The following is a 27981-nucleotide window of genomic DNA, read 5'->3' as shown; positions in this document are numbered from 1 at the left end:
CTTTCATTTTGGTAAAACAAGGTAAAGATACTTCATTTTTTCCCACACTTTATTAAACTGTGTCCACCAAATGGCAACAAAAATATTGATTACAAATCTCCATTTCTAAGAGGATTAAAAACTAGCCATCACAGTGTTCAGGGGTCTAGATTAGTCACACAACTGATAAGTGGAATTAACAAATACATTTAAATCTTAAGGCAAAATAATGAAAAAAGACAGTTTATTACATTTAAATTTAACATTGACAAAAGTTTACACTCTGCAGAATATTGACATTTTAAACTAGAATGTATTTTGTAAATGAATAATTACACTTATTAATTCAGCATTCAACATATAAACAAGCTGCCCTAAGCGGCCTCACAGATACAGGCTAAACAGATCCCAGGAGTAGCAGACACATTAATCCAAGTTAACAGCATCAATGCTCTGGTCTGTAAACAAGGAAACGTACAAGTCCATAGCCTGGTAAATGAGGTGATACAATACCTATTTTTTCACCAACAAAGCCGCCTGGTAAGCAATGCTATATAAATGCAAACAAGCTCTGTAGCAGAATGGATAATGTAGCACTACAATTCACTACTCAATTCCCAATCATTCATGAATCTTGTCAATAACTTTCACTTCTGACCTAAATAGAAGGTTGAAAAATAACTGGTCAATTAAATTTCCAATGCCTAGATGTTTCTCCTCAATATTACATTGTCCATATATGTCTATTTATTTTATCAATGGTCACATCGCCTCAAGTGAATATGTCAAGGATGTACCCAAGTACTCTTATACAGGATAAATGCTACCATCTAGAACACAGACATTTTCACTGGATCATGTCTGTACTCGCTAATACAGCGCATTACAGATTCGATCAATATTGAGTTATTGTAATTACAAGAGGAATAACAAAAAAACTCAGTCATGCTTCCCTCAGTGTGGCAGATGATATTAAAGGAACAATCCAATTCCAAACAGCACAAGCCAACTACATTTCATCAATTTTCACTTACCCCCTTTTTTCTGTTTCCAAGAGAATTCTCCCCCCCTCCCCCCCCCATTTCTGAAGTTAATACAATGCAAAATGAAAATCTTGTTTCAGTGCCAGGCAAGTTTTTGTTTGCAATGTTCTTTAAACAAAGACATCAGTATATGGTACCTACAAGCAAGGTGTACAGCATGCCAATGTACTGTAGCATTCACAACTGATTTGAGGGAATTTGAGCTTTTTTTTAAAAAAAGGACGAATTAAATAAATAAAAGAAATAGTTTTTGAACCAATACTGTCTTCAAGAGTACTATAACTGATAGGCTTTAAACTACATTTAGAAATTTTTGTTCTCCTACTCTGCAGAAGAGGAAATTAGTTAACCACTTCTCCATGTTGCATATATGACTTTACACCGAGTAAAAGTAACCATCTTAAGTAATTTCAGAATAAATATTAATAAATGTTTATTGAAAGCTGAGAAAATACAAGGGTACAGTACGCTAACCTGCAAATAAATCAATACCAATCAACATGAAGGCTCAGTGGTTGGTAGATTATTGCTATATGTTGAAACTATTTAGTCGCACTTGATCACATGAAAATCAATTTAAAAATCAGACCTTGACTGCTGGATTTCCACAATGTTACCATTCGCACAGTAATGAAAAGCTGCTCAAGAACCAATTTGTCAATTGCTGCAGGGTAAGCCTCCTAGGAGTCAATTCTGCTTGTAGCTGCATGTTGTTAAAGACTGACTGGTGAATCCTGCAACCAGAGTTAAACAGCCACAAACATCAGCGCCATTAGTAGTATTGTCAAAGTCAGCAGTGTGTCCAACACATGAACAGAGGACCAATTATCCACACAATTTCTCTTTTAACTCATGGACAGACTTCCCTGGTAGCTAAGCTTCGTTCCTTTCTTTCAGTTTTTCACTTCGGCTGTCCTAGAAAAAAAAGGTAGGAACACTTTGGATCACAACAATCTGGAATAAATGTCATCTTTTACTGTTTTTAAAAAAATGTTGAAATTGTAGCCTTTTAAAATTCTGATAACAGTTAATTACTTGCTGCATGGGCAGTAGAACTTATTGTCAGGATATCTGGGATAGGAAGAAAAAGAAAATCCATCTCCAAATCACCAACCAGTAATCCAACTGGAATTTTTTTCTGAGCATCATCCCACACCCCAACAACATGCTGGACTGAAATTGACAGTGTGGCTCTTTGTAGTGAGAGCACCTGATGAAATTCACTACTGAGATAGAGATATTAAAACTGCTATCTCAATAAGCTCCCACCTGTCCAACTTTATTGCAAAACAATTATCAGAAATTTCATCTGACCGAAAGTGGATAACAAATTTCCCAAACAAGGGCACCAATAGTCATGGAAATCATACCAGATTCTACTGCTTAAAGGAGACATAACAGGAAAGAAATAACAGTTTCTGCAAAAACTTGGGAAATGGTTGGCAAGTGCCTGGGAAGAGGTGGATACGCTTGCCTTCATAGTCTTTAAATCAAACATATTTTTGGCAATTCTCAGCAACTATTCACACTACAGGACGTCAGAATGTTAAAAGGCACTACTCAAACCCTGTTTAGCAGACTAAGTGATACTAATTTGATACACTATTTAAGTTATCTCAAGAAAGCAATACAGTGATCATTGTGCCACTCCTTCTGTATTGGAAAATAATGTAAAAATGTGAATTATTTACTGAATAATGATTTACATAGTCACACTCCACCCCAACATCATGCTAGGAAAAATCTTTATGACAGCCCTCCCAAGTATTTTGACCTTTTGCCATTTTCTACATGTGAGTCTTACAACAACATATTAAATAGGAATTGTCCATAGATTAAAGATTGGCTTTATTTGTCACATGCACATCAAAACATACAGTGAAATACATTGTTTGCATCAAATCAAATTAGAAGGTTTTGCCAGGCAGCTCGCAAGTGTCACCACATTTCCGGCGCCAACACGGTATGCTCACATCTCAGTAAACCGAATCGCACATCTTTGGAACGTGGAAGGAAACCAGAGCACCTGGAGGAAATCCACACAGTCACGGGGAGAACATACAAACTCCTTACAGACAGCAGTGGGAATTGAACCCCAATCAGTCATCGCTGGTGCTGTAAAGTGATGCACCAACTGCTACGCTTCAGGACTGCTCCACGATTAAAGATCGTGGGAGATGGTTATTTTCCCTATTCACTAGGTTTTAGCATCCAAAGATTCATTGATACTCTTTGACTATTTTTGATCATGATCACCTAGAGATAGCCCTCCCAGGTACAAATTTCTAAAAGCTTAATCTTCTGGTAAAGAATGTTTACATGGCATTCACTGGGAGAAGGAACAAAAAAAAATTGACACCTTAAAAACACGTGCACAAATACATTGCCAGGTTACCAACACCCAACTTATGTACAGCCCATACATAGGAATGTGTGTTCAGGCAGGATGAATTCTTGGCTGTTGCAGCACTCTTAAGTACCTTCCACATTCTGGGAGTTAAATGCCCTGTTTTAACTACACATTGTCCTTGTTTGGCCTCTGTTTTAATTAAGCATTTTACTTAGTTGCTGTGTTCCCTACTTGAGAATTGCTCCAGTTACAAACAATTCTCAGGCACAGAACTCTGTCATAACCTGGAGAGGATCTGTATATAATATGTTAACTTGCTCAATTATTCAAGAAAAGCAGTGCACTATAATATTGCAGACCTCACTGCAATATTATAGGAAAATCAGGACTTCCAAGATTGCACATCTTAGAACCATAGCAGAAAAAGCAGTCATGTGTAAGTTCTTCATGTTGTTTCATTTTAAGTGACATTCCCATCTTCAGCTCTGTACATAAGTCCTCAACAAAAGACAATCACTTGTAAACAAATGATAAATGTTTAACACTTATAATAAATTCGAAAAGGAGGAGATGATGGAGAATAAGATCTGAAGAGAGGAAGGCACTGATGGGAGAGAGCCAGCACCTAACTCAGGAACAGTGCAGGAGCATGCAGTAAAGTGAACAGAATGAAGTGTGAATCTTTGGTATGTGGGGTAAAATGGAGAGGAAAAGGGTGAAATAAAGAGGAGAGGGGAGAAGAGGCATAGGGAAGTATTAACTAGGCACAGCATTACTTTATAGAAGTTAACTTGATAAGTACATAGTATTTTGCAGCTTCAGATGGTGTTGTACCTATGCTGCATGGAAACCAGATGATGGATGTATCAAGTACCTCAGGTGGCGGTGGTTTAACAGTAACAGGCTGCGATTGTCGTCTTGGAGGTGATGGCTTTGGCAGAGCCTGCTGCTGTACAGTGTTGTAGTAAGTGACTCCACCAAAGACCTGAGACTGGGCCTGACAACACACAACACATGGTTAGTATTTCATAAATTTTTCAATTTCAATAATAAACAGGATGTGCACGACCAAGCAATAAACATCTCTATACTTTTCAAAAAGGTCCTCAGTGGAGTCACTTTTTTGGCACTGGGTGAAATAATGTGAACAATAACTTACAGTAAGAGCATAAACATAAACATTTTGCTAATACCAGCAGTAAGTACTTGCAATAAAGATGACATGGCTGGTTGATGAAACAGTGAAAATTGTGTCATTGTATCTCAAGGAACCCTAATTTTTAAAACTGCTGTGAACAGTAACACTTGCTTATTATTGCCTCTTACTGGATGTCCCCAAATCACTGGAAACTATTTATTTTAACAAGTAAATGCTAATACACAATATTAAGAATAATCTGGTTTGCTCTTCATTTCTTTGAAAATTCTGATTTTTGTGCTGAAATTCTTTCCAGTACATTAAGAACAAATGGGAAAAAACATTCATTAGCTCCAAACACATTTACTTGCACTTACGTTATATATTTCATTATTAATAACAAGATTATGCGTCCTGATCCATGGACTCTTGCTTTATATCCATTCCTTGTATGCCTGCTTACCTGAGTAGTTGGATAAATGTGAGGTGGGAGTCCTCCTGTTGTGTATGGATAACTGGGATTTCCATAGTTCATCATTCCAGAAGTAAAGAAGGGAGGAGGTAGCACCTGGGGTGGAGGTGGTTGCCCAGATGGCAATGGAACTTGTGGAGCATAAAGACCAGTGTTGGTGAGGTGGCCAGGTGACTGGTGGTGATTAAAACCTGGAACTGACAATGAACACAGGATTCATTAAAAAAAATCTAGTAGAAGATAATTCACATTCCAAGGAGCCATCACAAATTTCACCAAGTGTATGCTATGGGATTCTATGAAAATTCAATGATGCATGTTAGTAACATGCTTCTTTAGATTTCTCCCTCGCTAACCTTGTTGCCTTTGGTCTTGCACTTTTACATCAAGCCCAACAAACAGCATCTCTTTTCTGGCTTCAGTACAGCCTTTAGAACATGATACTGAATTCAATTATTTCAGATAAACAGCTTTTCCTGTTTGCATCAGAGTAGCCAGTTCTCATGAAAGACCATTTACCTCTCTCCCTTCAGATTCTGCCTAGCCCTTGGAACATTTCCAGCATCTACTAGGTTTGGCCTCTCTTGTGTAAGTCTTACCGTTCCAGCATTGTTTATATATTTTTTAAACCCCTCTATTTTTCTCTCTACCTCTGTCTTCATTCAAGTCATTATTTACATCTCCTTCAGAGACTTGTGATTAAAGAACCTTCATCAGGCTTTTAAGCTGCCACTACTGAATTCAAAAAAATTGGATAATCATCATTCCAGCCAAATCTGATGAAAGGTTATCAACCTGAATTTTTTCTTTTCAATCATGCTTCCTAGTCTGCAGAGTACTTCCAGCATTGCATTTTGATTTCAGGTTTCCTGCACCTTCAATTTTTTGATAATGAGGACACTACAATCTGAAGTTGGCATCACTGATTCAGCACAATATGATGGTGGAAATAACATTCACCATCTTAAACTCAGTTTCACCCAACTACACAATCAAAGAAAGAGATACTATAAGATAAAAAGCATTGAATCAAGGGAAGATTATGACATCTTGAAGTAATCAAATGCAAATCTAAACAGATAATCCATCTTTATGCCTTTTCAATTAAGATTAAATTCTTCCCTGGCCCACCAATACATCCAAGTGACATTCAATCTCCCTTTCTTGGTTCAAAAGAACAGAATACCTGGATGAGGAAGGTGCATATCTGGCTGAACAATCATGCCCTGAGGTGGCAGAGGAGCTGAACTTTCACTGTGGGTATAAATTGGTCCTTGAAATTGTACTGCAAAAAGGAAACAGTTTGGATTATATTAACAGATCATTGCATCACTAACAAAACAGTTTAAAACTACTTAAAGATATATAATTTTCCACGTCAGATTGAGGTTACTTTTCAGAAATATTTGCATGATGTTTCAATGCTTTAGAAAGTCTTTCATGCACTCATTTTAAGATATTAATTATTTTGAATTCACTGTCATTTCTTTTCCAGATAAACCAACCTTGAAGTTGTCCTACCTCTGTGACCTGAAACATTAACTGATTTCCCTTTCACATAGGCTGTTTGACCTGTTTAGTGTCCCTAGCATTTCCTCTTCACATTTCAGGTTTCCATCGTCTAGGTTTTTAAAAAAATAACTATGGCTTTAAAAAAAAGTTTCAAATGACTGTGGCAAGGCCAATCAGATATTTCTCTAAGAAAGGCAATTTATTCATCAAAATATTGTGTTAAAATTGATAATCATTCCACCTTGCCGATATAGAGTTCTTTACCAAAAATACCTGACAGCTTGCATTTTTGTGATATATATTTATGATATAAAATTAAATGTAGAGCAGAAAATAATGATGTGCAGAATTATACATCTGATATTGCAGCTGACAGAGGACAAAAGCTTTACCATACCCACTGAAGAACTTAGCCCAGAGAAGTGAGGCAACACATGAGATGTGGAGAAACAAGGCAAGGGAACACATAATAAACAGGGTCACTGCCTGATGCAGAGATGCAAAAGGATCTTGCAATGCACATCCACAGATCTTAAAAGGTACAACTGAGGTTAAAAATGGAATATGGAATGCTCTGCTTTATTAGAAAGAAAGAGTGGTGTTGGGGGTTGGGGGTTGTGTTATGCTAAGATTTCATGTTACATTCAATAAGTACTACATCAAGTTCTAGCCAGTGCGTTACAAGAAAGTTAATTGACTGGGAGTGAGTGGGAGAAAAGGAAGTTTATGAAAATATTACCAGGACCAGAAAATTATTCTGTGAAGAAAAACAGGATAAGCTTGCTTTAGAAGAGGATGAGAGATGACTTAATTGAGCTTTTAAGGGGCCCAAATGGAAAAGATCCATTTCTTTTTAAGTTCAGAAATGGGAGACAGAGTATATTTAATGAAATTTGTAGGAAGATTAGAAGGGAGAACAAAGGGAGAAAAAAATACTTTTCATCCAAAGGGAATTAAGGGTCTGAAATTACTGCCTGAAAATATGGTAGGTGTATAAATTTGATAGATTTTAAAAAGTACTCTGATATGAAGAGCTGTAACTTCAAGCACATACACATCGTACTTCCAGCACAAATATGAACTGAATGGACCACATTTTTCTATGTTCTACTACACGGTGATAGCATTTACACCAGAACTCTAAATTACAGTTCAGAAATAAGTACAAGTTTGTGAACAATGCATTCTAAAAATTATCCCAAAAGAAATATGAAAACAAAAAAAAATTGTGAATTACCTATTGGTATTTTACTTGACAAAAATTAACTTGAAATTCAATTTGCTATTTAAGGATAAATACTAAAATCAGTCCCTTACATGTATCATAATAATGCCCTTCCATGAGGCCAATATGCATAGGAGCAGGGCCTGGAGCTGGGGCTGGCCCCAGTGCCGGTGCAGGTGCTGGAGGAGGTGGTGGTGGGGGTGTTTCGGGTACTGGCCGTTGTCGCTGAGATGAGTAACGCTTTGCCCGTCTTGCTTGGCTGCCCTGGAAGACATTCAACCATTTAACACTATTTAATTGACATACTCTTCACAAGGAGTCAACACGTCAAAACTTTACTGTGTTGTCTTTGAAAAATAGTCATGTATTCTTCTTCTTGTGACTGTCTGGTTATCCCTCTTGCATCATCATCACTGCAGAAGTGTCACCATGCTCATTTAACAAGTTCAGGTGATTCTTGAAGCCAATAACAGGCATTAGCAACAATTAACCAACCCCTGAAGTTATTGAGCCACAGTTAAAATTTGAAACCTACATTTGTTTTAGTAAACTGATGTTACATCTAAAACTTAACATTTTTCCACCCCATTGCAAAGTACCGTAAACGTGGACTATCATAATCCACCAGACCAATATTTTTAAATATATAAACACTTGGCGACAGAACCTTGCAAGATTTGTTCTGCAGGGGTATGCATTCATGTACTGAAGGTGAAAGATATAGTCCACAGTACACTATCCTTGAACAATTTCCCTTCTTTATTTAACATCCATGAAATTGACTGGCTACCCAGCACATGTATGCCATATGTACCCACAGTGATGTACCACATAAAACAACACAAAAAAGTTACAATACAGGCCACATTTACATGTTGTCAAAGGCTGCATTTTCTAATATAAGATTTCTTTAAATGCTTCCCAATAGATGCAGACAGCAGCTAACCTACCCATAGAAGTAAATCATTTAGAAATACAGCATTGTACAAGCACTTTCACCCCAACGAGCCTCACCACCCAGCAACCCACCTATTAAACATTAGCCTAATCACAGGACAATTTACAATGACCAATTAATCTACTAACTCGTATGTCTTTGGACTATGGGAGGAAACCCATGCAGTTCACGGGGAGAACGTACAAACTCCTTACAGGTGGCTCTGTAAGTGAACTCTGGAACACTCCGAGCTGTAATAGCATCAGACTAATTGCTATGTTACCATGGCACCCAAATGCTTACACAAATACTGTCTGGAAAAACTATGCTCTAAAACCAAATTAGAGTACTGTCTACAAAGATTTTAAAGTTATTCATCCAACCCACAAGGTTCCACTGAATTACATATTAGTTTAATATTATGACATAAATTTCTTACCATTTCTTCCACTCTGTTGTATTGAGAAGCATTCATGTGTAGTGAATTGGGAATGCCTGGAAGAAAGACAGTAGCTTACACTTTATGTAACAACAGCTAAATGAAAGAACTGAAAGAGGAGCCATGTCATCACACAATGTTTTACTGATAACAAAGGAAATCATCCCTGATCAACATGCTATTGTAGAGAAAAACTGAAGCACTCTCCCACCTCAAGAACACTCATGAAAAGCAATGTTGCAATGCTAATATACAAGTCATTTCAAAGTGCTCAGGCAGAAATTAGAACTGTATCAGAACTTACCCTGGAGGTCTCTTGGCTGTACACATTGTGGTTGGCTATTTGGAGTCCAGTTTTTCCCCGACAAATTCATTTGGGTCATCTCACACTCGAGCCCAGTCACAGCAGAGTCTATGGATGGGGTCTCCCAGGAGCCAGCCTTTGACACTGGTGCAGGGAGAGGCTGAATAGGTATCTGCTGAGCAGCAGGAACCAAACCTGGGACTGGAGTGTCCTCCACAGACTGTGGCTTCCCTACCTCAGTGACTTTGTTCCTGGTTCTTCGAATACGGGAATAGGATTTCTTTTCTATTGTCTTTTCCTGTACCTGTGGCACATTGTCAGTAGGAAGGGACTGATTTTGTACAGAGCCATCTTCTCTCGTGACACCATAACTCTTCACCGACTCTAAACAGTCTGTTATAATCACAGTCTCTTTCACATGACCCTGTTCTATATTCTTTGCATCCATTTTATTTTCACTGGTCGATAATTCCCCTGAAGAATGATAACTTCTTGAACTATTTACTTCAATTGGTTTCACATTCTCATGATCTTCAACACAAGAAACATTTTTAAAGTAGTTCTTTGCTGGAGACTTCCGTTCTTGTCCTCCTGTCCTTCGGTTAAAAGTTCTTGTAGAAGGGACAATATTGACAGTTTTACGTAGGTAAGGCCTTGGTGGTGGTTTTTCTATCCAATCAGAGTCTCGGTTTTGAGGACTTCTAAACCTTTTGTAAAATTTTACATAAAGAGAGAATTAATTTACATATTTAAAGACAGCGCCGAAAAGGCTCTTCTGGTCCAATGAGCCGCACTGCGCAGCAAACAACCTATTTAACACTAGCCTAATTCACAGGACGATTTACAATGGCCAATTAATCTACTAACTGGTAGTTCTTTGGTATTTAGGAGGAAACCCATGTGTTCCACAGGAAGAACATAGAAACTCCTTACAGATGGTGTTGGAATTGAACTCTGAACTCCAACGCCCCAAGCTTTAATAGCATGGAATAACCGCTATGGTATCATAGCGACCCAATTACACGTCTAAGCACCAAATCGACAGTGAACTAATATTTAACGCATATATAAATAACAATTTTAGTCAAGCACAGAAGTTCCTGGATAAGTTGACTGAAAATTTCATAGTTTTATATGTTCGATCTACAAATACAATAGCAACTGGGTACAATATTTATACTTGCTTTTTTGTTGTAGAGGTTTTGCTACACTAACATGTCGCAGCTTCCTTGGTGGAATTACAAGGCATGAGATGCAGCCATTAAGCCCATGATAACATCCATGCAAACAAAACTCTATTCTTTCACTCTCTCCCAATAGACCTGCAAATTATTTTCTTGCAGTTTACCATCCAATTTCTTTTTTAAAAAGGTAAGTGAATATGGGAGACCTGAAACATTAATGTTCTCTATAGCTGTAGAATTCTGCCTGATCTGAAGAGTGTTTCCAAGACTTTTTTAAAAAAATCTTGTTTGTAAGCTCTGGTTGATCCCTTCTGCAGACAGCAAGTCACAAACGCTCACCGCACATTTTATCTTTTGCCTTTCTCTTAATTTTTTTTTTGCAAATGTAAGCAGCTGCTACATATCCATCTAAAACTATCCTGATCTTGCAAACCTTTTTCAAATAAATTCCAAAGAGAACCAGTTCCTTCAGTCTAATCTAGTAACTGAAATCTTGACCTTGGAAATGTTTTGGGAAATTTCTTCAAGGAACTAATGCACATATACATTCAGTCCCCTCCCTCCATTGATTCCTACATAACCTTTGAAGTTATGCATTGAACCTGCACTGCCCTTCGATCTGTCAGCCAAGACATTAACACAATTATGTTTCTTAACTTTCATGTCATTCTTCTGCCCAGTCTACCAGCATAAACTTATTGCAATCTACTTGCATGTTCTTCACTGTTAACCTCCAAACTTGGTGCCAACTATAAACGTTGATTTGCATTTAAATCACATTCACCAACAAAGCAGCTGCCTTAGCACATAGCCCTAAAGAACATTGCTGCCCATTGTCAGAATTTACCATTGGAATTTTGTCAACATGACTACATGAGGACAAACCCAAATGCTCCATTTCAGTACTGCCATACACACAGGTACCTCTTTAATGATTAACCCTATCACCTCCCGCAACAATCTACAGGTGTCCCCTGCTTTAAGAATGTTCACTTTACACCATTTCGCTTTTACAAAAAACCTGCATTAATAACCTGTTTTCGCATTACAAAGAGGATTTTCGCTTTTACAAAAATTTTTCTTATATAAATTAATGGTTCTTTGCTTTATGCCATTTCGGCTTCAGAAAGGTTTCATAGAAACGCTCCACCTTTGTGTGTGTGTTTGGGGGGGGGGGGGGGGGAGGGGAGAAACACCTGTATCAGCAACCGTCCTCAGTATACCAGAGAACTCCCATCCAGCATAACAGAACCCTGGGATGATTCCTTCAATGTTACATCATGACCCAACTCCAAACCTTCCCAACGTTGCAAACTCTTATTCTTATCTTAACACTATAAATGCCATCAGACAGATTGCAAACAAGATAAAGGAAAATCATATGAGAAGGTAGAATGGATGTATGATGAAAGGCAGTAATTGTTGATCAATTCGTAGGAACTTAAGAATTAGGAACTACATATTTTACATGCATTTTATCAGCTTTCTCAAGGTTCAAATTCCAGAAATTCTTCAAACCTCGGCTTTCTAATCCTTCGTGGCCTTATTTCATCAGGATTTCTGTCTAATCGAATATCATAACCATACAAGGAAATCAGTTCATCTCGGGACTTAGGTGCTTGTTCATCTTCTTGGAACTTATCGTGCACCCATCGACCTTCATCTTTCCAGAGCTTGCGCTGTCTGACTTTGGGCCTGGAGAGAGAGAAGTTAAAATCTGAACAGAGTAAATATATCCAGAAAGACAGCACAGGGAAAAGAACCTTTTTTGTATACTTCCTGGTCTTCACCTGAAGACAAATATACTGCATGATTACATCTTAAATTCTGCACTGATCTCTAGCACTGATTCTTACAAATCAGCAACTAAATTCAGTAACAGACAAAAAACACTGGAGGAACTCAACAGGTCAGGCAGCATCTTTGGAGATGAAATTACTGGCTCATATTTCATACAATAGGATGACAATCAATCACAAACCTCACTTCTTCTGGTTCAGTATGTCCTCTTAGATCATGCTCAAAGAAGAGTCCTTTCCGTGGAATATAGGCAGGGTTTTTCCGATCTTCATCATCATCCAGTTGACGTCTGCTCTTTTTACCCATTTTATTTTCAACAGGTTCTGTGCTTTCCTACAGGGAGAAAATGTGGAACAAAAACAACTATTTTCAGAGCAAGAAATAGCAGCTTTCATGTCACTTAATACAGTTCCTCCCATATGATAAGGCTCTGTTCCTGAAAACAGCTTGAAAGCTGAATAACTTACAAGTTGGAAAGTGCTCCCTCACTCATGTAGTTAAATAAGCACATGCGTTAACCACGTGCAGTAAGTAGTTCAACTAGGGCATACAATTCAACCATTCCAATTTCTCTGTAAGATGCGATAATATTGCCACAAACCAAGTTCCCACATGGCATAAGTTGCCTGAAACCCTGCAACAGCTGGCAAACCCATCTTTCTGGTTGTCCAAAACTCTCATTGTATATACAAATGAGTGCTTGGCACATTCAGAGCTGCTGCAGGGTTCCAGGCATTTTCTGCCATGTGGGAACTTGGTCTGTGTCACTGAATGTACACAAGCATCTCGGGGTCTTGACAGGATGGAGGTGAAGTGGATATTTCCTCTTGCGGAACTATCTAGCATTACATGGTCACTGTCTAAAGTAAAAGGTCACCCACTTATTACAATTATGAAGCAAACATTTGGTCTGAGAGTTGTACATCTTTGGAACTCTGTCTCCATTGGTTGTTGAGGAAGAATCCTTGAATATTACTTAGCACAGACAAACACTTGATAAGAGGGTGTAAGGTTACTGTGGGTGATAAGAAACTGGAGTTAAGGTCAGATCAGATCAGTCATGATTTCATTAAATGACACAATAGGTTTGTGGGCAGGGGGAGGGGAGTTGAATGACCTCCTCTTGCTCATAATTCGTCTGCTTGTATGAACAAATAGATATTGTCCCCCCAAAAGTATGTAAAATCTTAATGTTATTTTCTCTCCTGAAGACCCTAACTTTCTGATGGAGCCTATGACTCCGAGATGCATGACTACATCCTTTCCTTGTTATATTCGTCTTCAGACTATGCGGATGCGGAACCTATTTCTACCAACGTCTCCTTATCTGCATCCAAAACTCAGTTATGCGAGGAGCACTGCTTTCCCACCAATACATGTCACGTGCGCACACCTCAGTCTCACTCCCGCCAGTCTTGCATTGGTTTTGGCAATGTGTGGATGTGCGTTCTTGCGCTCTTAAACTTTTGTTGGTTTTACCTACGGTGCAGTGATTTTGTGCTTGAAATATTTAACTATGCCTCCTAAGCATCTGATGTCATGTCCTGGGCCATCAGTTGAGCGGTGGTTAAACAGCACAGCATCAGCTGAAGGTAACACAGCTCTGGGACGCTACTACAGGGAACAGAATCTTGCCTTTAAAGTTCTTTTGTTGCTTGACAATGCGCTAGTCCATCCTAAACATTTGGGCAGCATTCATCGTAATATAACAGAGTGTTTCCTGCCGCCTAACACAACATCGCTGATTCAACCACTCGACCAAGGTGTGGTCCACATTCAAGGTTTTTTTTTTACGGCGAACTATCTTAGATGCTGTAAGCAACAGACGATTTTGAAAATCTTGGGAGTTTACCAACGGTGAGGGAATGGTGGAATTCAGAACACTTCGCACAAAATGACGATGGATATGGACCCAAGTTTAGAATGGAGTCAGCATTTCAGTTGTTCCCTGCCATCAACCCTTCTTCCCTACAAGCAAACTTATGTTGAAAAAAATGCTGCCAAGCAAACAACCCTCACCACTTTCTTCAAACAGGCGTCATCTCCTGCTGCTGTTCTGTGAGTCTTCCTTCACCCCTTGCTGTGCTTGATGTCCACCTTATCCATGTAAAGCTGCCCAACACCACAACAACCACTCATCTCCCAGAGCGAACACACCTGCCACTGTTGGTGAGTACTGTACACCCCAGTATGTTAACTTTCTATGATTTATTACCTTAAATTGATGAAATATAATACTAATGTTGCCTTGTGGGACTGCTTTTGTGTTGTATCAGTATGAAAATGTGAATAAATTACAGATAAAACATATTTCGGAAGCCCTCTGGAACGCATCCCTATTTTCTCCATTTAAATAATTATCCACATTATGCGATTTTACATTATGCATCGGCTGCAAGGAACGTATCCCCCCCCCACCCCACCCCCGGCATGTAACGAGGATGGGATGTACTTGCACAAATTCTGACAATGTGACTAATTTAATGCAGAAGTATGAGTTTTGCAAAAGGATAGCACTTAACATTAGGGACACTGCTCAACTTACTGAGAAATGAGCAGATTAGTTAACGTGGCAAAGAGAGAAATTATAACAAAGATATAAATCTTAGAAACACAGATCAGGCAACAGTTGCAGAGAGAGGTGAAAGATTATTGAACTCAAGCATCAACTCTATTTCACCACTTCACAGATGATGCATGTATTTTTCCCAGCATTTCCTGTTTATACATCAGATATTGGGGTGGCATAGCAGCATAGTAGTTAGCACAATGTTTTACCATAAAGGTGACCGGGTTCAATTCCAGCCATTGCCTGTACGTTTTCTCCGCGACCATGTGGGTTTCTTCCCACACTCTAAAGATGTACCAGTTGCTAGTTACAATTGGTCGTTGTAAATTGTCCCATGATCAGGCTAGGGTTAAATTGGGCATTGCTAGGCTGCGTGACTCAAAGAGCCTATTTAAAAAATATATATTTTTAGCACCTGCAATTAATTTGCTTTCCAACAGGATTATTACCTTGGTTGAGATGCTTTGTGCATGAAATGCATCTCTAGTCATTTGCAACATTTTTGTTCAAGTGCATCCTAAATGCACTTTTACACTGTGCTAATAACTGCCAGATCCAAATACAAAAAATGCACGTAACAAAAGAGTTATATCACCAGCTTTATGTCCCAGTAATTTTACATAGAACTTCCAGCTGTACAGCTTCCATAATTACTCAGTAAAATGGTTATTATGAGAAGTGGTACTTTCTGGATGAGGCATTACAAGTCCAGCTGCTTCTGAGTAGCAACAAATGTCACTATTTAAAATGGAATTCTTCTAAACTCATGACCGACACTGCTCCCTAGTGAACATCAAAATTATAAGTAGGTAAATGAATGCTGATCGTGCATAATTCACTGATCGTAATTTATTTTGAGATTTTCCAAAAGTGATTGGTTGCTACAAAATTGAAGTGTTTTTTCACTTTTCTTTCTAAATGCTGGGGATCTTTAACATTACCACGTACACATTGTCACCATAAATGAATTAGCTTTTTAGGCTTATAAGGTCAAATCAGTCTTATCCTGGCAAAGTGAAATGTGCAGCATTTTATGTTACCTGTCCATCTCCACTCTGTCTCTCTCCAGTAATCTCTCTTCTCTCTTCAGGCTTTCCTTCCTTTGATGATTCATCCTCATCTCCTTTATTGCTAGTTTTTGCTTCCTCTTTTGGGACTTCCTCTTCACTATATTCTTCACCATCTTCTTCCTGCAAACATTTGATTAAGCACTGGTAAAATAATGTAATACATTTAAAACAGAATGCGCAAGAAGCTATTTTTCTTACAAAGCAGTCTGATGTTGTTCATCATAATGATCAAAACGTTACCATAGCTTCCTTTGAGTCTCAACATTCAAGTTTTTTCTGCCTCCATCCTTTTCTGAGTACAGTGACTCAAGCTGTCTTTGACAGTTATCAGCTCCCTGATACTCTGACAAATGTTCCAAGTGGCCATGTGTGAACAATAAAAGTGAGTTTGGCTATGTGTGTTAAAGCGGACTCCACTGCACATATTTATATATTTGCCACAATCATGACAGAACTCCAGGACCAATTTGGAAACTGTTCAATTGGAAACAGCAATACGGATAAATTTACATTAGGGAAAACAGGAATTACACAGTACACCAGAAACTGAGCTTTTATTAAGTTACATACTTAGAAATTAACAGAAAATAGCACAAAATATTTACATTGTACATATAATAGTAATGTTTTCAATTTAGTCATAGCACAATGTTTTATTCTCTTGCATTACAGCAAGTCAGCACTTTTCCTTCCTTCTCCCTATTTTAGCCCAATTAAAGTATGAATTCAGCTCAGAACATGGACTGGGCAAGATTATAAATGACTTAACTACAAAATATATCTACTGTGAAATTTTCTATCAGGCAATTTTCTGAATCATTTTCCACAATTAAAAACTATATTAAGCTACCAAAAGCGGATATAGTCCAAAACTTGTTTCTAACTTATCCCCAAATCAGTAAAATGATCAAGGTGTGTGATTTATACATTCTTTGACAATAAATGTACTTTGATGATTGATGAAGCTGACAGTATATACTAAAATCCAAAAGTTTTAAAATTATACTCAAATCTATTTCACATAATCTACAATTACATTAAAAAAATTAAAATAACCAAATCAAACTATACAATATCAAACTACTACACTTACGGATTTTTGAGAACCATTCTCTTCGGCACTTTCATAATCTGAAAGTACAACAGCTGAAAGTAAAGAATAAAAAAATTAGCAAGTGTATAAAGTATAACAGAACCAACAATCTACATGTCAATTTCAATTACCATAAAACATAATTGGAGAGCTTTGTGTCAAATTTACATGGCTGAGTTGGCAAATGTACAGTCTGATGTGACATTAATGGTCTTTGACTCAATACTGAATTTTCAACAAAGCAGTTATATGTGGAGGCGAACACAGCAACAAAGGACTTTATGATGCAATACATGTTCCTGTCTGTTTATAGGTTACGATGTGGGAAGACAGCAAGCACTGCTGATTATCATATAGTGATTCCTCCTGCAAAATGCTGTGAATATCATGAGGTTTGAGTTTTAAACCTCTCCACAATAAACTAGCTGATGTATACCAGCATTAGTACCATCGTAGAGGAAGGGCAAAAAAATACATTTTCTAATTACACAGAATACAAACACACTTATTTAACACAGTTACTTACAAATTCAATACAGATAGGATAAAAAGTGTCAAAACCTTTTAATATACCTTAATGTTTTCTAACAGAAATTATAAGGTTTGCGTGTATCTGTGGTACTTACCATCGCCTTCTATGCCATCTTCACTCTCCTACAAAAGAAAGACAATTTCATTGGTATTCATTTTCTGCCTTTTCAGTGCATGTTACTATATCTGATATTTAACACCAAATGTACATACTACCCCGCTAACAGATATACTGTGTGTTTCAGTGTATGTATACACATACACACATGGGTACAAAAAATATACTGTATACCATCAGACAGTAACGAAAAATTAGAGATTCCATCCTTCACATCACCACTTCCCCACTTAACCCTCACTTGTTTCTTTCTTTCAATTTCCAGAATCTGGACATCAATGGCAAGGCTCGCAATTATTGCCCTTCCCCTTAACAACTCTTGAGAAGTGACAGTGAGTTGCTTTTTGAATAATTGTAGTCCTTCTATAGTAAAGAAGTGTTAGGTTAAGAAAGTCTAGAGTTTGATGCAATAATGAAGAACAGTAAATGCTAATTCAAAATGGACTTGGATGGGAACATACTGATGACAGTGTTCTTGTACATTTGAAACTACAGTCTTACTTAGCAGTAGAAGTTGTAAGTTTGGGAAATGATGCCGCCTAGGTAAATAACTGCAATGCATATTGTAATGGTACACACAGCATTTACTCACTGTGATAGTGAAGGGAAAGAATGTTTAATGCAATGGATAGAGGGCCAAAACGGTTGCTATGATGTGTCTAGTGTGGTAGTGTAGTGGGTAGTGCCTATTGCTCTCACTTTCAGCCTCCACCACTGGCTAGCAGTCTTGTGAAAAGGAGAGCCGAATGGTTAAGTCTCTCCCTGCTAGTACATAGCCTCCCCATCAGAAAGCCTCATGTGGTGCCTCCTTGCTGGCGACACAGAAACTGAACTTCGGACTCACACTGAACTACAGAGGACAGGGAGGAAGCCCGGCCCCTGCACAGGTAGCACGCATGCTCACCAGTATGTGGACACATCCTGGTGCTCATGAACCAGATCTTCAGTGATGAGTAAATAGCCCCACTGCCTCGTGGACTGCCTCAGGAGAGACAAAGGCTACCAAAGTAAACCCAGAGTGGAGCCCCTAAGGCGGCTGGACATCATTGAACATTCTTCCGGCAGCTCCTGCAGCCAAGCTGGTGCCAAACGTATTGTTTCATAAGCTTTCTTTTGGACTACACTGGCGAGGTCAAGAGAGGGATCTTGATGACTGGGCATCATCACCCATTGTACTTCGAGACAGACAGATGCTAACCACCACCAGGGTACCAGTCAAGTGGACTGCGACACCTTGGATGGTGTTGGGCCTTTTGAGAGTTATTGGAACTCCACTCATCCAGACAGTGGACAGTATTCCATGATGTTTACTGTGGATGGTGGAAAGACATTGAGGTGTTGAGAGACAAATTGCTCTCTGCAGGTACCTAAAAAGCTGCTCTCATAGTTATTTATCTTGCTGTTCCAGCTGATCAATAGCAACGCTGCAAGTGTATTGAATAAGTACATGGCAATGGTAATGTTATTAAATGATAAAATGAACTGAAATCTCTTTTGTTGAATATGGTCATTGCTTGGCACAGCATGATGCGAATGTTACTTGTAAGGCAAAAACTACTTAATGCTGAAGCACATACACCAACTTACAATAAAACTTTAATGACCTGGCATCCCTAGGATTTTGGTGATGTCAGACCAGCTCATCTTCCAGACAGTTGAACGGTATTCCCATTAGTAACACTGTATCAAGACACTTTTACTCAACATTTTTTTGTTACATTGTAGTGTAACAAAATTTCCATTGAACCAGGTGAATTTAAAGGAAGTGGAAAATATACAAATGGACCCCTACCCAAGCTGCAAACCTACCCACTTTTCCTGACCCCTCCTTCGTGTTCCAAACCCAAGCTACAACCACACATTCAGTCCATAATCTGCACCCAAGTCTTGGCTGCGCTCTAGAAGCAGAGTTCACATTCTGAACTCATACATGAACCAAATGCTGAAATATGTGGATTTACAAACAATGATACACTAGCCCCATTCACTCCTCATATCCCCATTATACTGAATGAGTTTTCTGCATAGTAGGGGAAATTAAAGGTTATGGGGAAAAGGCAGGTAGGTGGCAATGAGCCCATGGTCATGATCTTATTGAGTGGCTGCTCGATGGGCCAGATGGCTTACTCCCGCTTCCGTTTCTTATGTGCTTATGTAGAAACCTAAGCAAAACACATTAATCTCAAATGAAAACAATTAATAGGCACACAAACGAATCTGCAGATGCTGGAAATAAATAAAAACACAAAATGCTGGCAGAACTCAGCAGGCCAGACAGCATCTATGAGAGGAGGTAGTGACGACATTTCGGGCCGAAACAATCCTGATGAAGGGTTTCGGCCCGAAACGTCGTCACTACCTCCTCCCATTGATGCTGTCTGACCTGCTGAGTTCTGCCAGCATTTTGTGTTTTTAAGACAATTAATACATTTTTTTCTACAAATTAATTGACTGGTGAATTTAAGTTGCAAAATATTTCAGCCATGTAGTCAGAGTCACAGCATGGAAACAGGCCCTTTGGCCCACTGAGCCCACAACAGCCATCAAACAACCATTCTTACACTAATGCTCCCATGACCCATTTTATTCATCTTGAATCTTCCACGTCATCTATACAATACAGGGATGGGGGTACAATTTACAATTAACCTACCAACCACATTTTTTGGGATGTGTGAGCAAGTTCACATGCAAAATTCACACAGAAAACCCCCAGAGATCAGAACTAAATCTTGATGTCAGAGCTGTGCACCACCACATTGCCATCACTACAATCTTGTAAGTGTCCATAACAACTCTAAGGCAAGCCCCAGGTCACATCTTAAAAAAAAGCACACTAGTAAGAACAGTAGTTCAGATAGTGAAATGTAGTCACTAGTGTCGTGACTATATAGTGGAGACTGCTGCCTAAACAATCAGTTTCAATGACAACTTCAGCAGTCACAATTGCTGGCAAGTAAACAGCAGACTTCATTAACTGAGTAACTCAATATTTTGTCATTATGTTAATTTTATTTTAAAATGGACATCGGAATCAGGTTTATTATCACCGGCTGGTGACATGAAATTTGTTAACTAAGCAGTACCAATTCAATGCAATACATAATACAGAAAAGAAAAAATAAATAAATAAAATGATAATAAATAAGTGTCAAATCTTGCAATGATATCATTACTATTTGGTGACATAATAGTCACACAAAACAAAAAAGAAATCCAATAAGTTTAATATTGTGTTTGTAATTATTTCACTGGTCATATGCACATGTGGATATTTTGTTTCATAGAAAACATACGACACAATACAGGTCCTTCGGCCCACGAAGTTGTGCTGAACATGTCCCTACCTTAGAAATTACTAGGCTTACCAAGAGCCCTCTATTTTACTAAGCTCCATGTACCTATCTAATAGTCTCTTAAAAGACCCTATCGTGGTCTTTTGTTTCACTACACAAAAACCAAACCTCTTATACCATGGAAGCCACTTGATACATCTGACTGATAATCAATGTTGCAAAATATGTAAAGTATCCATTTAATATAATTTCCAAATGCCATTTATCAAACATTAGCTTGAATATATTAATAAAGTATGAAAAATAGCATTGAACTAAGTAGTGTTGAAATAGCAGCAGAAAATTTTGGAAACAGAAATCAATCCTGTCATTTTTGCAAGAAATGATTCATCATTTCACGAAAACACAAAAAAACAGTAGAGCCTACAAAACATAAGCAATTGATTGACTGGGGACACAAATGCATGGGATCCAAAATTCATTTCTTCTCACTTTTTAAAAAAGACCTGTTATCATACAATTAAACCATCATTCATTCATACGGCCCTCTCTTCCCCCCCCATTCCTGATGAAGGGTCTCGGCCCGAAACGTTGGCTATTCTTTTCTCACGGATACTGCCTGACCTGCTGAGTTCTTCCTGTATTGTGTACGTATTCTTTGATCCACAGCATCTGCAGTTGTATTTTTGTGTTTTCATTCATTCATAGTTGGCATGGTTTGCATGTGTGGCTGTCCGAATGTACATCTCACAATTTTAATTGCTTTCAATCTTATAGCTCTTGCTCTACTTACTTACAAAACTTTATACTCAGAAAATTATTTTTTTTTCCTTTTCAGGTACAGTTGAAATAATTTTAGTACTACTGATTACACCTGTGTTTTCAAAGGAACAAAATCAATTTTAAGTCGCTTCATTTTATTTGTAGACATTAAAATAAATTAATACATTTCAAAGGCATACTTGTTGCTTTAGTCCAAATAAGCCAAAAAAAGATCTACATGTCACATCAGTAAAAATTTTACTTAAAGCGTTCTGGTACCTCCAACATACATGCCTTACACAACTCTTACATATGCACTTTAACTTGTCAACAATGTTACAGGCATAAACCATTGATTTTGTTACTTTTTAGCTTTCATACTTGAACAGGAAGATGTAACCATCGACTAAGTTGGCCTGAAATTTCCATATTCCTTACTAGCACGACTAGCAGTTCAATATTTATTTGAAACAGTTAAGTTGTCGTCATATATACCAAGGTGCAACAAATTGTCTTGAAAAATCAACTAATCATGATAAAAGGAAATGAAACATCAGCAAATCATGATATGGGGGAAATGCCTGTGTACAAGAGGCAAAACGTAAGACAAGAAAATATATTTTTCTGATACCCTACCTGGAAGAAATGAACTTGTCCAGAGTTTCCACAGATTACAATTAAAAGTACATCGTTGTTGAGGCTAACGTAAAAGATCGCAGTCTACTACATTAACCTCAGCAACAATGTAGCCTTTAATGAGGTCATTTTGATCTGCGACACCATGATCGTAAACGAAATTAGAATACATGACCATACTGCAGCCTTATTTTCTGTATCACAGTGCAGTCCACTTCCCAGCAAAATAACTTCGAAAAAAATCGTCTGGATTCGTCTTCAACCATTTCTACATGTTGAACCCAATGTGTGAACAAATAAGACAGAATTAAATAGAAAAATATCAAACTAACATGGAGCCTAGGAGACTGAAAGACCTTCAGCCCTATCTTGACCGGCGACACATCCCTGTACCGCCAGGCTGTGTCAGGAACCCCAGGCCCAGTCCCAGTCCCCATCCCTATCCCCAGTCCCCATCCCTATCCCCATCCCTTCACTCTCCCCCGCTGGCCACACTCACACACTCAGATTCTGCTTCGCGAGCCTGAACACCAGACAAGTCTAAGATGCAAGGGACGGAGGGAACAACTTCCAGCTCCGACTTAGGCACGTCGTCTTCTTCCTCGTCGGTGTCCTGAGAAGCGCGTCGCCGCCGCCTATCCGCCATCTTCGCTCACTGAGGAAACCGAAAAACTTGTGGTGTAGTGCATCCTGGGCGCTGTAGGCAAAAGTAAACCGTAAGACACGAGACTACATTTCCCGGTAGACAAATGGCCCAACGTTACATCACAAAGTACAATGGGGTCCTCGTAATAAGAGCTTTGGAACGAAAAAGACTACAATGTTCGGGGAGGCAGTGCTCTTTTTGCAGACACAACAGACAATCAAATTGTGAGGCTGTTTCTTCAATCATAGCTTGCTTTTTTCTCAATTAAACCCTCAAGGTGCCACTAGGAAAACATAAAACAAAAATGCACTATCTTTAGAAGGGTATAAGTAATAAAGAACAATTCAGTAAATTCTGATTCAGTCAGTTCAGATTGGCAACGTCATCTCCACAATCACCATCAACAAATTTGCACCACAAGGCTGTGTGCTTAGCCCCTACTCTACTCACTTTTATACTTATGACTGTGAGGTTAAGTGCAGATCCAATGCCATATTTGAGTTTGATAATGATATCAGCATATAGGAGGGAGATTGAAAATCTGGCTGAGTGGTGTCACAATAACAACTTCCCACTCAACGACAGCAAAACTAAGGAGCTGGTAATTGAATACAGGAGGAGGAATCCAGAGGTCCATGAGGGGAGTCCTCATCAGGGGATCAGATGTGGAGAGAGTAAGTAACTCTAAATTCTTCAGTGTTATCATTTCAGGGGATCTGTCCTGAGTCCATCACATAAGTGCCATTACAAAGCAGGCATGGCAGTGCCTCTACTTTCTGAGAAATTCACGGAGATTTGGCATGTCATCTAAAACTTTGACAAATTTGTATAGATGCATGGTGGAGAGTATACTGACTGACTGCATCACAACCTGGTATGGAAACACAAATGCCCTTGAATGGAAAAGCCTACAGAAAGTAGTGGATATGGCCCAGTCCATCACAGGTAAAGCCCTCCCCACCATTGAGCACATCTACAAGGAGTGTTGTTGCAGGAAAGCAGCTTCCATCATCAATGACCCTGACCATCCAAGCCATGTTCTCAGGAAGGAGGTACAGGAACCTGAGGTCCTGCACAACCACGTCCATGAATAGTTATTACCCCTCAACCACCAGGCTCCTGAACGAAAGTAGAGAACTTCACCTACCCCAACACTGAACTGATTCTACGACCTATGGACTTACTTTCAAGGACTCTGAAACTCATGTTCTCAAGATTTATTATTTATTTATTATTACTATTTGTTTCTTTTTGGTATTTGCACAATTTATTGTCTTTTGCACATTGGTTATTTGTTTTGGTGTAGTTATTCATTGATTCTATTGTGTTTCTTTGATTTACTGTGAATGTCTGCAAGAAAATGAATCTCTGGGGAGTAATTTGGTAACATATTTGTACTTTGATCATAAATTTACATTGAACTTTATTTTGAACTTTGAACTTGAACTGATTCTAAACATGATTCTGAAATTGGTTTATTATTGACACACATACTTAAGTACAATGGGAAAAGTTGACTTGCATACTGTTCATACAGATCAAACCGTTATACAGTGGTACAGGGTAAAACAGTAACAGAATTCAGAATAAAGTGTTACAGTTGCAGAGAAAGTGCAGTATCATTTAAGGGCCACTCCCACAGGTGTAACAGTGCATGTGGGAGTGCATTTTGAACTTTTTGGCATTCTGAACAGCTTTTGGCCAAGTCTTCAATCTGTTTATCTATTCCTGGCCACTACATTCAACACAATCATCCCTCAGAAACTGATTGGAAAGCTGAGCCTACTGGGCCTGAGCACCTCCCTCTGCAACTGGATCCTGGACTTCCTAACTGGGAGACCTCAGTCAGTCTGGATTGGGAGCAGCATCTCCAACACCATCACACTGAGAACTGGGGCTCCCCAGGGCTGTGTGCTCAGTCCACTGCTGTTCACACTGCTGACCCACGACTGTGCTGAGACACACAGCTCGAACCATATCATAAAGTTTGCCAATGACATGACCGTGGTGGGTCTCGTCAGCAAGAACGACGAGTCAGCTTACAGAGAGGAGGTGCAGCGGCTAATGGACTGGTGCAGAGCCAACAACCTGTCTCTGAATGTGAACAAAACAAAAGAGATGGTTGTTGACTTCAGAAGGGCACAGAGCAACCACTCTCCGCTGAACATTGATGGCTCCTCAGTAGAGATCATTAAGAGCACCAGATTTCTTGGTGTTCACCTGGCGTAGAATCTCACCTGGTCCCTCAACACCAACTCCATAGCAAAGAAAGCCCAGCAGCGTCTCTACTTTCTGTGAAGACTGAGGAAAGTCCATCTCCCACCCCCCATCCTCATCACATTCTACAGGGGTTGTATTGAGAGCATCCTGAGCAGCTGCATCACTGCCTGATTCGGAAATTGCACCATCTCGGATCGCAAGACCCTGCAGCGGATAATGAGGTCAGCTGAGAAGATCATCGGGGTCTCTCTTCCAGCCATCACGGGCACTTACACGACACGCTGCATCCGCAAAGCAAACAGCATTATGAAGGACCCCACGCACCCCTCATACAAACTCTTCTCCCTCCTGCCGTCTGGGAAAAGGCTCCGAAGCATTCGGGCTCTCACGACCAGACTATGTAACAGTTTCTTCCCCTAAGCTATCAGACTCCTCAATACCCAGAGCCTGGACTGACACCAACTTACTGCCCTCGACTGTGCCTATTGTTTATTATTTATTGTACTGCCTGCACTGTTTTGTGCACTTTATGCAGTCCTGGGTAGGTCTGTAGTCTAGTGTAGTTTTTTTTTTGTCTGTGTTGTTTTTACATAGTTCAGTCTAGTTTTTGTACTGCTTCATGGTCCTGAAAAACGTTGTCTCGTTTCTACTGTGCACTGAACCAACAGTTATGGTCAAAATGACAATAAAAGTGACTTGACTTGACTTGGCTTGACTTACATGTAGCTCCAGGTGAGACTCTTCATCTTAACTGTATCCAGTGTCGTAAATTTAGATTCTCGAACACTCCAGTGCACAGTTTAGAGGGAACTTTTTTAAATCAAAGCAAGAGGCGGAGAGTGAAGGACTAGAGACATCTTGGAGAGAAGCCATTTATTTTTACTGATCGGGGAAAAGAGGCTAGACTGCGCAGGCACGTGACGTAGCCCGCCAAAGGTTTAAAAAAAGACTATCATATACAGCGGCCATCATTGGAGTGGACTGAGTCAGAGTGGGACGGCTTTGGCTCAACAGGCTTCAGCTTGAACAGGCAGAGGCGAGGGTAGGTTCCAGTAGGTTTTGTTTTGTTTGTTTAGAGTAGAGAGAATGCCAGGCAGGATGTTGGAATGCTCCTCTTGCAGGATGTGGGAACGGTCTCCCTGACAATGACACCTGCAAGAAGTGCATCCAGCTGCAGCTCCTAACAAACCGCTGGATGACTTCCGGATCATTCGGGAGAATGAGGAGTTTACAGATAGTAGTTTCGGGGAGGTAGTTACATCAAAGGAGCAGCGCACAGGTAATTGGGTTATTGTCAGGCAAGGGAAGGGGAAAGGGCAGGGGTCCCCTGTGGCCATTCCCCTCAACAACAAGTATACCGATTTGGATACTGTTGGGGGGGGGATGACTTACCTGGGACAAGCTGCAGAAGCCAGATCTCTGACACTGAGTCTGGTTCTGCAGTGCAGAAGGGAGGGGAGAAGAAGAGGAGAGCGGTAGTGATAGGGGACTCGATAGTTAGAGGTACAGATAGGAGGTTCTGTGGTCACGACAGAGACTCCCAGATGGTTTGTTGCCTCCCGGGTGCCAGGGTCAGGGATGTCTCTGATCGTGTGCACAGCATTCTGAAGTGGGAGGGTGATCAGCCAGATGTCATGGTACACATTGGTACCAATGACGTAGGAAGAAAGAGTGAGGAGGTCCTGAAGAGTGAGTATAGAGAGCTTGGTAGGAAGTTAAAAAGCAGGTCCTCGAGGGTGGTAATCTCAGGATTGCTGCCTGTGCCAAGTGCCAGTGAGGGTAAGAGTAGGATGCTCTGGAGGATGAACACGTGGCTGAGGAACTGGTGTAGGGGGCAGGGTTTCAGATTTCAGGATCATTGGGACCTCTTCTGGGGCAGGTGGGACCTGTACAAGAGAGACGGGTTACACCTGAACTACAGGGGGACCAATATCCTTGCAGGGAGGTTTGCTAGTGCTATTGGGGTGGGGGGTGGGGTGTTAAACTAGATTTGCAGGGGATGGGAACCAGAGTGCCACAGTAGGTAGTGGAGCGGGGGTGAAAATAAATTATGTTAAAGGTTCATGCAAAGTCACAAATAGAAGGGTTGTGTGTGGTGGTAACAATCTTCTGAGGTGTGTCTATTTCAAAGTGAAGAGTATTGTGGGAAAAGGAGACGAGCTGAGGGCCTGGATTGACACATGGAATTATGACGTTGTAGCCATTAGTGAAACTTGGCCACAGGAGGGGCAGGACTGGCAGCTTAATGTTCCAGGTTTCTGATGTTTCAGACGTGATAGAGGCAGAGGGATGAAGGGTGGGGGGTGGTATTGCTAGTCAGGGAAAATGTTACAGCAGTGCTCAGGCAGGACAGATTAGAGGGCTTGTCTACTGAGGCCATATGGGTGGAGCTGAGAAACAGGAAAGGAATGACCACATTAATGGGGTTGTATTATAGACCACCCAATTGTCAACGAGAATTGGAGGAGCAAATCTGCAGAGAGATAGCAGACAACTGCAGGAAACATAAAGTTGTGATAGTAGGGGTTTTTAATTTTCCACATATTGATTGGGACTCCCACATTGTTAAAGGTCTAGATGGGTTAGAGTTTGTAAAATGTGTTCAGGAAAGTTTTCTAAATCAATATATAGAGGTACCGTCTAGAGAGGATTAGATC

General features: G+C 39.6%; 1 protein-coding gene across 4 annotated transcripts; it reads right to left on the bottom strand.

The window, feature by feature from the left end:
• Positions 1 to 31: 31 nt before the first annotated feature.
• casc3 (casc3 exon junction complex subunit) lies at positions 32 to 23144 on the bottom strand. Of its 4 annotated transcripts, none has more exons than XM_059956428.1 (13): positions 22958 to 23144; positions 17742 to 17769; positions 17116 to 17168; positions 15993 to 16142; positions 12565 to 12716; positions 12102 to 12278; positions 9400 to 10106; positions 9096 to 9151; positions 7812 to 7983; positions 6169 to 6267; positions 4974 to 5179; positions 4175 to 4369; positions 32 to 1937 (listed from the first exon to the last, which is right to left on the bottom strand). In XM_059956428.1, exons 1-13 carry the CDS (start codon positions 23102 to 23104, stop codon positions 1896 to 1898), a joined length of 2184 nt encoding a protein of 727 aa, XP_059812411.1. In that variant the 5' UTR covers positions 23105 to 23144; the 3' UTR covers positions 32 to 1895. The 4 variants fall into 4 exon arrangements, with proteins under 4 accessions (XP_059812411.1, XP_059812413.1, XP_059812414.1 ...); XM_059956430.1 differs by having other exon boundaries at positions 4207 to 4369; positions 22958 to 23142; XM_059956431.1 differs by having other exon boundaries at positions 4247 to 4369; positions 22958 to 23139.
• Between the last annotated feature and the right edge of the window lie 4837 nt (positions 23145 to 27981).

This window comes from Hypanus sabinus, chromosome X1 (genome assembly GCF_030144855.1).
Source record: "Hypanus sabinus isolate sHypSab1 chromosome X1, sHypSab1.hap1, whole genome shotgun sequence".
NCBI lineage: Eukaryota > Metazoa > Chordata > Chondrichthyes > Myliobatiformes > Dasyatidae > Hypanus > Hypanus sabinus.
Note: the sequence above shows the minus strand (reverse complement) of the source record. Positions and strands in the feature narration are given on the sequence as shown.

Bases quoted from the DNA above. Each gene is read 5' to 3' on its own strand.
- casc3 (XM_059956428.1), bottom strand. From the start codon at position 23,104: ATGGCGGATAGGCGGCGGCGACGCGCTTCTCAGGACACCGACGAGGAA. The intron at 12,279-12,564 runs GTTTGTGATTGA...CTCTCTCTCCAG, and splicing joins ACTGAACCAGAAGAAGTGAG to GCCCAAAGTCAGACAGCGCA. The intron at 7,984-9,095 runs GTAAGAAATTTA...AATGTCTTCCAG, and splicing joins ACAACAGAGTGGAAGAAATG to GGCAGCCAAGCAAGACGGGC.